The 13,107-nt window shown below is 36.4% G+C and overlaps 1 protein-coding gene across 1 annotated transcript in view; it reads right to left on the bottom strand.

Moving 5' to 3' along the window:
• Sel1l2 (SEL1L2 adaptor subunit of SYVN1 ubiquitin ligase) overlaps positions 1-10,844 on the bottom strand; it is a 49,934-nt gene extending 39,090 nt beyond the window's left edge. The window contains exons 1-2 of the mRNA XM_027921145.3: positions 10,780-10,844; positions 5,961-6,123 (exon numbers count right to left, since the gene is read on the bottom strand). Of these exons, the coding sequence (XP_027776946.2) occupies positions 5,961-6,123; positions 10,780-10,829 (213 nt within the window). The 5' untranslated portion in view covers positions 10,830-10,844. The remainder of the gene's footprint in view (positions 1-5,960; positions 6,124-10,779) is intronic.
• Between the last annotated feature and the right edge of the window lie 2,263 nt (positions 10,845-13,107).

Below are 13,107 nucleotides of genomic sequence, written 5' to 3'. Positions count from 1 at the left end.
GCTCTGCAAATTGGATTGTTCATAAGACTTGACTCTGAACTTGACCATTGTGGCATGGTTTCTAAGGAACTGTTTCAGTAGTTGGGATTTAAATGTAGAGTTGCGTGTAAAGGATATTTTATTGTACTTCAAAACAAATTACTCAGGTTCCATAATAATAATTTAAAAATTAAATATTCCTTCTTTTACCTTTTTATAGAAGAAATTACTAAAGGAGAAAAAAACTTAGACAATGTTCCTTTAATTACTGTATGAGGCTTGAAAGCACCTGTGATCATTAGTTTTTGCTCAAATCGCATACCAAAGAAAAGCATGAATAAACCCTAATGAGAAACTCAGATACTGTCTGTACTCTTAATAGAAAAGGAACATAAACATCCAGGAGGAATGTCCTATACAGGTAATCCTAGAATTATCAAACTGATCACTAGATTGATACTAAAGTGACTCTTTTTCATTAGTAGCATAGTGCTACTAACTGTAGTCCTTCCACGAAACACTTCAAGAAGTGCCAGGCTCAGAAAAGTATTTTTTTAAATAAGAAAATAATAGTCATGCATAATACTACCACTTAGAGATCATCATCATGAACTTAAATGTTAAGAGTAATAAAATGTGAATTATCCATTTCTTGATTCCTAAAGCAAAAGAGGTTTAATTTTAGTTTTCTGTTTGGAAAATTAACGAACTTTCTGTTGAGCACAGTTCATCAATATGAAGGGACAAGAGAGTTTCTATTCTGGAGTAAAAAAATAAATAACTTATCTACCTCTAGCCTTATAAGACACAATATCTTAGGACATCCACTAGGATCTGACTGAAAAATCCTCAATTTCCATCATTTTCATGAAGATTATTAATTACTAGTTCTCATTGTTATAGATCCTTTGAAAACCAATATAAGGACTATCTTTATAACTTTAATTACTTTTGTTGCTCTTATCAGGATTTCCTTCAGTTTATTTGGATTTTTACTAGGTGAATGAAAAGAAATAAGAATGCCTCTTTTCCTCATTTAGCTTCCCTTTGTACAATAGCCTGAAATTGCATTGTCCCTATCCCCTCAATGCCACTTTCCAATATGAATTCTTATCTTTTTTTGGTTTTGTTTTTCTTCATTAATTTGTGTCTGTACTAGATCTCTGACACTCCAGGCTCCTCTCGTTATTATATTTCATTATTACTGATTACTCTTTACCTTCTTTCCATTTCCCATGAGAGTTGGTAGTTTTTCTCTCTCCCTACCTCTGCCATTCCCTTCCTCCCTCTCTATCCCTCCCCCCTCCATTCTTTTTCATTATCATTCTGTCACATTCCAGTTTCTTTAGCCATGTTTTTGTTGCAACATGGTTCTCACAGTTCCCAGAAATACTTTCAGCAGTGCAGGCAAGATTCCTATATCAGATTGGCATAAATAGTAGAAGAAGTCCCATTTCAGAGTTGTAATCAATATGGATGGCCTGTATCCAGCTTGATCGAGCCATCAGTCATCAAATTAAGCATTGTTTGTGGCACAAAATCTCTTTAAGTAGTTGTTCTTTGTACAAAAATAAATAAAGTGCAAGAGGACTTGCTATTGGAAACAGATTTTCCTATAGTGATGAAGAAATGGTAGTCAAAATATGGACTCAAAGCCACATTAGAATTAGAATTGAATACAACTGTTGTGCTGAAGCAGGGTCCTGGAATCTTCCTGTTCATGGAGAGTTTTGGATGAAGAGTATCTGAGTGAGGAATAAAAGGGTGTCCACATCAGGGAGGGCAGAAGAGGGACTTGGTAGAGGCTTCTTACAATATTGTATTTCAGCATTTCAGCAAACAGTGTGGCTGAATTTTGCACATGGGATCTTTTGGATCATAAACTTTTTCTTCTGACCCTATCCTCCTTGAGACCATACACACATATATTAGACAAATATCCCCATTTTACAGATGAGGAAATTGAGACTCAGAAAAGACAAGTCATGAGGAGCCAGTGTTGGAACTGAGATGCAAAGAAGGACTGACTAACCCCAAAGATGAAACTATTGAGACTAAAATTGTTTTATAACAGTATTCATTAATATTTAGTTCTTACAGCAACCTTGTGAAATATTATGGATATTATTATCAATCCCTTTTTTTAGGCTTGGGAAATTTGAGATTTGGGGAAGTAATTCTTCAGGGATACCAAAAGAATAAACAAAAGATGTTAGAAATGCTAGGTTTTAGAATCTGGTGTCATCAACAATCAAACCTACTGGCTTGGGAATACCTGCTCTGCTTACTACACCATGACACCCTGAAGCCTGTAACTGTACATTTCCTGGAACACTGTCCCTATAATGCCTGTTTCTCTCTTTAAAAAAAAAATGACTGTGATAATACATGGCTAGTTGTCTTATATGTAGAGCTGTTCCCTCTGGCATTAAGTTAGCACTCAGCCAGTATTCTCCCATTGGATTCTCCTTAAAGCCAATGGCAAGCAATTGGATTAGAGAGTGGTGTGTGAATGTACAATAAGCACTCTAACTAGGGTAACAATAACGAGGTATAACTGACTAAGGGTAATCACATTAACTGAAGGAATTAACTAGATGCAATAACCAGATGGGCTAGAGTGAAACTGTAGTTGCTCAGGATTGCTTTGGCTATTCTGGATCTCTTTATTTATTCCGAGTGAATTTCATAACTGCTTTTTTCTAGTTCTGTGAAGAATGTCTTGGGTTTTGATGGGGACTGCACTGAATCTGTATACTGCTTTTGGAAGTAGGGACATTTAAACAACATTAAATCTGCCTATGCAAGAACATGGAAGGCCTTCCCATCTTGTGTCTTCTTGCTTTTTTTTTTTTTTTTTTTTTTTTTTGCTGTTTTCTTTGTAGAGGTCCTTCATATTAATTAGATTAATTCCCAAGTTTTATTTATTAGGTTATTGTGAATGGGATAGTGTTCTGATTTATTTTTCAGCAGTTTCATTATTGAAGTATAGGAGAGGGATTGATTTGTGTATGTTGGTCTGGTATCCTGCTACTTTACCACATTTGTTTATCAACTCTAGAAGTCTTCTGATGGAGTTCTTTGGGACTTCTAAATAAAAGATTGTGTCATCAGCAGAGATAATTTGAACCCTTCTATTTGTATTCCTTTAATTTTCTTCTCCAAATCCATATCTTTTATGTATAATTTATCTTAATGTAGAATTTTGTGGGGGGTAGTCCTATTTTGACCTTGTATCAAAAGCTTTTTAAAAATATAGACAAGTAATATCTTTGATATTGCTTTGAGCCCATTTTCTAAACTCAAGGCAAATATTACTTCCTTTACCTGCTCCAGGCAGAACTAGTCTGAATCTCTTCTATCCCTAAAGCACTTTATGTATATGAATTAACTGTGGTCCACCTAAATTGTGCTAAAATTATTTGTTTTTATTTTAGATTGACCCAGAAAAACGTTAATCTATTTACCTTTTTCTCTCCATCAACTGGATTATGTTAGGCACATAGTGGGTATCCAAGAAGTAATTGTTGACTTAATTAATGTGTTTATATACCCTCTAAAAAACAAAATACATGTTCTCTACTTTGAAAAGGAATTAGGTGACATAATTTTTAGTGGTGAAAATGGTGGTAATATAATTTGTTTTGTCTTGGAAATTTATAGTTTTGGTTAACCAAATATGGAAAATGAAGATTTAATAATTTTTCACATTTTATTATGACCATTACAAGTCTGTTTATGGAATTATTTTACATCTATGTGCAAGAAAAATGCCCTCATTAAAAACAGTATTCAATAACATAAATTAATTAAGATTGTGTGAATCGCTAAAATGATAATGCTGATCTATTTGTATTATATGTAAAGACATCAATAATATATTAAGTGAATAAAGAGCAGATTATGAAAAAAAATATAACTTTTAGTTTCAAAAAGCATATTATGGGAGCAGTGAATAAATATGATCTCACTTCTGTAAAATAGTAATTCTGTATAGTCATAGGGAAAATTCTAGAATAATAATAGTGGGAACAATCATATTTATATCATCCTCTCTGACTGAAATTTTGTATGATTTCACATTATCCCCATTTTTTTTTTTTTTTTTTGGCCATGCTGGGGATTAAACCAAGACTTCATGCTCATGCTCAAGCAAGCACTCTACTACTGAGCTACACCTCAGTCATTTAAAACTTTGATTATAAGACAGAGCCTTACTAAGTTGCTGAGGCTGTCCTCCCAACTTGTGATCCTTCTGCATCAGTCTCTGAAGTTGCTGGGATTACAGGCATGCACCACCTCACCTGTCTAATCTCCTTTTAAAATCCTGAATAATTACAGTGTTCCTGGTATAGAACTGAATGCCTTCACACATTATTTTAATTCTCATAATAACTTCATTAAGTCATTCATCATTGATTAATAACTCACTTAACTTATATTTCTTGTCCCAGACACTGTGCCAAATGTTAGAGATATACCAGTGAAATAGACATGGCACCCAAATTTTTATCATTAGCTTAACTTTACAGATGAAGATTAGAGAGGTTGCCCCACCCCACAGGAGTCTTCTGGTCCAACTTTTTTTGGTTCAACTAAACACGGACTCACAGGAATCCCATAGGCTACCTTTGCTGCCACTTATTCAGGTGGATAAGGTACAGGCACCACAGTGTGCCAGCAGGGCAGTCATACCTTGTTTTCTGTGGAAGTCCAGGTGCAATTCACACAACCCTCCAGCAGCCATCATCTTTGATCCCTCAGAAGATGACTCCCATGCAAGGAGGTGAAACCCACACTGGGTGACTATGAAAGCCACCCTGATGTAAAAGCCTCCTTCTCCACAAGGCATAGTACACAAGGTCCCCACAGGAATTACTACAACTATCAGGTTTAATGATTCATTACAGTTTCTCCTAAGCCCAAGGCAGTTTGCCAATCAGAAACCATTTCCATCATAAGAAATGCTAGCTAAAAATAGCATTTTATTTCTATCAGATTACCTGGGAAACAGAATGAGAGAGTGAACCAAAGGTCAAATTCTTATGCAGGAAAGGGGAAAGGGTTTTGTTAAGTAGATTATCCAATAAGCAAGTGTCACAGTGGATTCAAATTTAGGTCAGTTTGACTCCAAAGCTTAATTCTGGATCTTCCTGGATGATTACAAATAATAATAATAATAAAACAAAATAAAAAAGCTCTGGGTGGGGGCTTTTAGATTACTTTCTTCTTTCTGAAGTCTGGTTCAGAAAAAAAGAAAAAAGACTATAGCAATATGAAAATGTGCTTTTCCTACAACATTAAGTGAAAGTAGCCAGAAATAAAATGATATATGCACTTGCATTGTAATTAGGATGATGTAAAAAGAGAGATGCACAGAGAAAGAAGCCAAGTGAAAGTATAAAGCAGTTCTAACAGTAGTTGATTCAGGATGGTTGATTTGTGAAGGGCTTACTCATTTTTTTTTTAAATTTGTTTTCTGGATCTTCTATCAAATGGCTATGTTATTCTTGGAATAAAACGAAATACATTTATTAAAATAGAAGAAGAAACATATTTAGCTTGTAAAATATTTGAAAAGTAAAAATCAGGCAAACATATCACCCTAAGATAATAAATTCAGTTTCATATTTCTTCATGTAAATGAACACATTTTATATAAAATGTTAACTATGTTAGGGGTTTGGAGGTCTTAAGTGATGTCAAAACACACACATGGATGTGAAAGATAGGAAGGTGGATTAAAGAGCAGTTCTGTTTGGTTGCTGAAAGTCACCCATGGAGCTAGAAAAATTTACCCCAGGTTCCTGCAGTCTTCCTGCCTAGATAGGACTTTTTCAGTGCATTCTGGTGGTAACCTTTGTAGGTCTGGGTTTATGCATTTGAGTGGGAATATGTTGCTCAGCTCCTTTTATATGTGGCTTGTCTGTAGTTATTTCAGGATATGGCTATTTAAGGTTTTATTTTCTTTCAAAACTCACGTTTTGGGCTTTGTATGATCCTTCTTTAGCCAAGGACTCATATAATTGGATCGCTGCTGTTATGTTTTGCATGCCAAAATTTCCAAATAGCAAAGCATCGGCCATTTTCTCCATAGCTTTCAAATTTCCCATGTCAGCTGCTTTGGCAAAAAGCATGTAGGCTCTGGTTCGAGAATATAAAGTCAGAAGGTTGATTTACAAAAATGAAATTTTCTGTCCTTCCATTATATGATTTCTCCCTAACAAGTAAGACCCAGTTGTCGTGATACTAATAATGCAGTTTAGCTGAAGTCCATTACATCTCTAGTTAGACCAGTAGGTTTCTTTTGTCTCTAGATAAATATAGGATTATAATTTCAAATATATCTTACAAATAATAAAGCCACTAAAAAGAAAAATATATAGACCATTTCATGCTCAAGCTTATATACCAAATAAAGTGAAAAATTTAGTTATTTAGTCTAAGAATGTGAACTTCCCCATAGCCACCCCCACTATTTATAAATATTTGTTTTTTTAAAAAATGAAATATAAGAATAATATTACAAAATTGCCATGTCACATCTAAGAAATTTATGAAAATGGTGATTTATTTATGTTTAAAAATAATTTTCTGAAACAAAACTAATTTTCAATATAACAAAGCCAGGCTGTTTGGAAAAACAACAGCCAAACAAAACTGTAATGGCCAGGGCTCTATAGAATCTGATTTCCTGGGTTTGAAACCTGGCTCTACCACTTATTAGTTGGACTTGAGTCAAGTTATTTAATCTCCTTCAGCTTCTCCTTACTTCATAGGGTTACTGTGAAGATTAAATGAGATAATCCATGCATAGTGCCTGGTTCAGAGTTATCACTCAATACATTTAGCTATTACCATTAGGACAATTGCACTGATCCTAACATTTTATGGCACAATAATTGTTCTGTAATTAGGTGGTAAATGGTATGAAAAATTAGTGATTAAAAATATAGATGTCATAGCATTACCTTACACAGCATTCTTAGTCCTAATCAAAAGTCACCTGGACTTTATGTGTATAACAAGTAGTGATGGAGAATATCACAAGGTCAAAACGTGTCAGAGACAAAGAGTACTTTGGGAATTTATTTTTACTTTTCTAACTTCTATTTTTTGGTAGTTGCAAAACCAGAAAGCATTAACCTCTATCCATGACCTTGACTCAAATATAGGAAAATACACACACAAACACACATACACACACACTCCCTACCATTCCTTCCACTTCAGAATGATCAGGAGACTCAATTTTGTGTACAGCCTCTCCACACTGATGCTAAAAATGGGCTGCCCCTCGGCAAAGGCTGGAGTATAATAGGCCAGGCAAGAAGCCCCTCAGACAGAGAGACATTCAGTTAGACATCAGAGTCCTAGATGTTAAAATAGTTAATACTCTAGTGGAATGAAAATAGGTAGAAAACCAGAATCTAGGAGATCAAGAAAGAAATTAACCATGGTTAAAACAAGCTGAGATTCCGGAGGCTGAAAGACAAACAAGGAAGAAGGTAAATGTCTGACACCCTGCTTCTGTATCAGGAAAAGAGCCTGATATAAGGATACAGACCCCCTTGTGCCCTTCTGTCACATGGCTTGCTGATGCAACTACATAACTTACTGGAACAAAAAGAGTACCAACAGACACCAGGGCACAGAAACTGGAGATGGGCTGTGGGTGGATCCCATAGTGTATCCAATGTAGTACCAGGAGGCAACAACAGGCTATAAAACAAGTCCTTGTTAGATGCCTTTGATTCAGTGGTCAGAGGGGGCACTGGCCTCCCTGTCAGAAAAATACCAGAAACAGAAGACAAGTCCAGGGAAAGATGCTTCTGGTTAGATAACATTAAAATCTGCGCTGAAATCCCCAAGAAGGAAAAAGTGGGCAGCCTGAAAATATTTCAACAATAAAATTCAGTTAGCTGTCTTTATCATCTATAAACAATCTGGCATTGGATACTAATGTGAGTGGGTTGGGGCGGGGGTAAGGCCAAATGCTTCATCAATGCACACCAATAAGGTGGTATGGAGTGGCATCTTTTCCCAGAACCTTCTTTGCTGATGGACAGTGATTATTAAGGAAGGACCAATTCTGGCAGTCACTAAGGTTTCCTGATTCCCTCAGACAAGTTTTTGTCTCTCTGATATTGCATAATATCTGTTTGTTTGTTTGGTACTGGGAATTGAACTCAGGGGCACTTAATCACTGAATCACATCCCCAGTCCTTTTTTTTTAAATGTTTTATTTAGAGACAGGGTCTTGTTACGTTTTTTAGGGGCTTGCTAAGTTGCTGAGGCTGGTGATGAACTTGCAATCTTCCTACCTCAGCTTCCTGAGCCACTGTGATTATAGGCATGCACCACCATGCCTGGCTAATATCTATATTTTTAACAGTGCTGACTTATTAGACAATGTTCCCCATTCATATATAAGAAGCTGGTCAAGTGCAGTGGCACATGCCTATTATCCCAGCTGCTCAGGAGACTGAGGCAGGAGATTGCAAGTTCAAAGCCAGCTTTAGCAAAAGCAAGGTGCTAAACAACTCAGTGAGACCCTGTCTCTAAATAAAATACAAAATAGGCCTGGGGATGTGGCTCAGTGGCCGAGTGCTCCTGAGTCCAATCCCTGGTACAAAATATATGTATTTTATAAATGAAGCTGAATGAATGAATAAATGCATTGGTCCAGAATGTGGATGTGAATGAGCCAAAAATACTAATATCATTTTTATCTGTGCCACTTCCATCTTGGGAAGTTACAAAACAAGGAAGAAGTAGGATACCTTTACAAAACAAGGAAGAAGTAGAATACTATATGGGAAGAAATGATTCCTCTTAAGTCAGTAGCGTATGCATTCATTTTTATTTCCCCCTTCCTGAATCTTAGACATGATTATACAGGTATGATTGATGTAAGGACAGAATGGGCTATCCTGATAACACAGGAGCTTTGCCTGGCTTTCTCACCAACTCCTGGAATCTCTTTTTATGAACAGATTTGATTTCAGTTCTCCATTGCTTCCAACTCAGAAGGGTCAGGAGAGTCAGCTTTAGATACCCTGTACCCATAGATGCATCTATCCTACTGTGAAAATATGCTGTTCTTCTATCATTTTGGGGAAAGGACTGAATCAAGACGGTCTAGATAAGAAGAGCTGGCATAAAGTGTCCCACATTGATGGATAGTTTACTAATAAAACTGTGTTTTCTCCTTATTGTTTAAGTCAAAGAGGAACACTCCCTTCAAGGCTAAGTGGATAGTTACTTGGGACATTCTAAGAATGATTTTGTCCCATCAGACAGAATCTAAGGTTTCCCTGGGGTTGAAAATTTGCCATTTTCACTCATTTACTCAGTGGATGCCTTAGTGAAATGACTTCCCTGTTAGGCTAGATTGTACTTTGGGGACCTGATTTTATCCTGTCCTCATCATGATAGCCCCCAGGGATGTTCAGCGTGATGCCCATTGTTGGAGGGTATTTCCCTTGCTCTTTTATAGGCTTCTAAGTCAATTTCCTCTAGAGAGAAGAAAACTCCTTCACTTCCTTCTTTTTGTCACTGGTGAAGAATTACAGAAGCTTTTGAACTCTTCATTTCCTGTACTATAATATGGAAATAATAATCTATGCCTCACAGTATCATTGTGAGCAATGGAAAACATTACACATGCAACAGTAACTAGCGCAAAGTAGGTGCTTGATAAATGGACATTGACGATGTTACAGCCAGGTTCATAGTTGACTGCCCCTCATCCTCTTTACTCTTACACTCTCCTCAGAGGCTGGGTTTTAAGAGAGAATTCATGGATTGTGCTCTTGCTGTGTCTAGGGCTGGCTACCACAGCTCTAGGATTCTTCTCCAGGACTAATGTGCCTAATCTGTGTGAAAACTAGAAGTCTTGTTAGAGGTTCAGGGTCTATTCTTTCTATCGTTGTTTCAAAATACTTGCTTTCTTTGCCTTCATGCCTTTCATTTACCAATTAGGGGGCCAGAAAAAAAAAATAGCACTTGTCTACTGATGACTATGTGTCAGGCACTGTTCAAAGAACTTGATTATATTATCCAGGGCACAAAAAGTTTAGTAACTTGCTCAGGACTACACAGCCAGTAAAATGATAGAGCTGGGATTTTATCTCAAAGTCTTAGTTAGAGCCTTGAAGGGTAACCTCAAGTTGTGCCCTTCCCCTGGGAGAGAAGAGAGAGAAGATATTTCTGTCTCCCTTTAGATAAGTAAAAAGAAAAAGAAAGGATATGAAGTAAGACCATGTAGCCATAGCCTGGTCACCTCTCAGCTGTGTATCTGTAGTTACCTCACTTTAAAATCGTTGAATCTCAGTTCCCAACTTTTTAAAGGGGAAAAATGAAGTGCTTCTTGCCTCCTAAGACTGATCTGAGGATAAAATAGAATCACATACATGGAAATTCTTTGAAACCATAATGTGCTGTGCAAATGCTCAGTTCGGCAGAATAAAACATGCTGCAACAGCAACTGCTCTAATTCAAATAACACATTTTATTTCATTTGAAATATCCAATGAATTAAAGCCAAAACAATGTTTTGCTTGAACATTCAGATCAGTGCCTAAATTCTGTGTTGCACTTAATGTAAAGGCACCCCAATCTCATACACAATTCTCCTATTTGTTTAGGGTGATAATGTGTAGATCCCTTTAGAAACGAAAGTTTATGAGCAAATAAATGTATTATCCTAATAAGTTTTAAATGATAAACTAGGTTTTGAACTTTTCCTCACTTAACCTAGAAATTGAACTTGGCTAAGGTAACTACATAAAGACTTACTCTGCTTTTTGTTTTTGGCTTTTAGACTCCTGGAGAATCTTGGTGCCCATATTAAATAGAACATCTCCTTCATCTGTGAAATTTTTCTTTTCTTGCTCTTTTACTGCATGTGGACAAACAAGGAAATGAAAATAGTATTATTTCTATGTTTTACATTTTTAAAATAATGTGCTGACATTGTGAAGGCACTGTTAGTTGAGCTTTGCTCTACTTGTTTGTTGTTTGTTTTTAACATCTGCATTTCTAAAAGATCATTTGGTACTATTCCCCAACTAAGGATGTTGGTAGGGCAGAAGGCAGAGGGGTGGGAGGGAAAGGGAGGAGGCAGGAGGTTAACAATGATGGTGGAATGTGATGGACATCATTATCCAAAGTACATGTATGACGACATGAATTGGTGTGAACATACTTTATATACAAACAGAGGTATGAAAAATTGTGCTCTATATGTGTAATAAATATTGTAATGCATTCTGCTGTCGTGTATTTAAAAAATAAAATCAATTTTTTTTTTAAAAAAAGGTAACTTCTCACTGTGTTTTGTATAAGGGTTTGGGAGGTTGGACAGATTCAGAAAAATACTTGATGGCAGGAAGGAGAGAATTGTTCCCAGCCTAGGAAAGGGGTTCACGGTTCTGCAAGCAGAAGGCAGGATTTGCCTAACATAATCTAGAAGCATGATCTTAGACACCAGCTTCTTAGCCCCAGCTATCAATGCTTCCTTTGATTATGGTCCATATGTCTCAGAGCCATAAGATTCCAAAGGAACCTGGGGACACCGGCATACGCATCTCCAAGATGACCAATATGTACCTAAAAGTAGAGGGGACACTCTTCTTGAAAATTTTGCTCTGTCCGGGGCTTTCTTCCTCCTCAGAACCTTCCTAAGAACTTAGGGAAGATACACAGGCTACCGGTAATAACTTGCCTTGCAGAGTGGGGATTCAGCATCAATTTTATGGGATTTAAGGAAAAAATTTAAGTGGATTTCTTTTCTTTCATTTTTTTTTTTTTTTTTTTGGTGGTAGTGGTACTGGGGATCACACTCTGGGGATGACACCCTGGGCCTCATATATGCTAGGCAAGCAGTCTACCAATGAGCTACATGCCCAGGCACAAAATTGGAATTTTACCTGCTATAATAATGGTATTTCTCAAACATTTATGTAACACTTTACAATTTTCAAAACATTGTCACCATGAGGAAAGCTGGAGGAAGAGTCAGATTTACAGTTCCTCCCCACCCTCTGACATACAAATACACACACACACACACACACACACACACACACAGAGCACACAGATCCTTTCAGAACATCACAATGCTTCTTGAAGTCCATTATAGCACTCAGAGGATTCTCTGATTAGGAGAACAGTGCCTAAAGCCATTTCAAAGGAAAGCAATCGGGATTCATGCTTCATTAAGGAATCCTCAAAGAACTTTAAGTGGCTCTTATTTTTCATCTTCCTGACAAGCCATCAGGGTTGTCCTTTTTCTTTTTTTAAATTAAAAATAAATTAACTTAAAAGCTAACTTAAAATTCTTTTTAATTCTAGGTTTTTCTATCAATTTAGAAACACCAAGATATTTTATCATCTAATTCTGCTTTGAGTTATATGTTATCTATATTCATGATTAAAAGGGGAAAAACAATGGAGAAACCTACTAATCTGTGTGTGAGCTAGTAATTACTACTATTAATATGTTTTCAAAGAGTGTGAATAAATTTTAAAAATTTGAATTGGAATATGAATTTGAGAAGTTATTTACATCACAAATTTCTACCAATGACTTTTACTTTTATTTGTAATTCTTTTTTGGTATCCCAACTGTATTGAACTAATTTTTTTCTTTATTACAAGAGGACTTAATTGTCAGATAAATTTATTTTGATATTGCTTTATTTTCTCCCTTTTTTGTTTGTTTTGTACTGGGGATTGAATCCAGGGGTGCTTTGTCACTAAGCTACAATTTCAGCCTTTTTAAATTTTTTATTTTGGGGTAGAGGCTTACTAAGTTGCCCAGGCTGATATTGAACTTGCAATCTTCCTGCTTCGAACTCTAAAGTAACTGGGATTACAGGACATGCACCACCATACCCAGCTAATTTCCTTCTATGGTTTTACAATTTCCAGATTTGGGGAAAGCACAATCAGAAAATGATTTGAGGACTTGATGTAAAGGGCCTCCCTGAGTCTGTAGTGCTTGAATAGCCAACTGGTAGATGCCCATTCTGCTCTGGCCAGGCACCAACTAGGTAAATCCAGTGATCCCTGGACCCAGATCACCTCTCTATGGGATAATAGGAGCATTGGGAATCTATGATT

The sequence above is a fragment of the Marmota flaviventris genome, chromosome 2 (assembly GCF_047511675.1).
Source record: "Marmota flaviventris isolate mMarFla1 chromosome 2, mMarFla1.hap1, whole genome shotgun sequence".
In the NCBI taxonomy this organism is placed as follows: Eukaryota; Metazoa; Chordata; class Mammalia; order Rodentia; family Sciuridae; genus Marmota; species Marmota flaviventris.
Note: the sequence above shows the minus strand (reverse complement) of the source record. Positions and strands in the feature narration are given on the sequence as shown.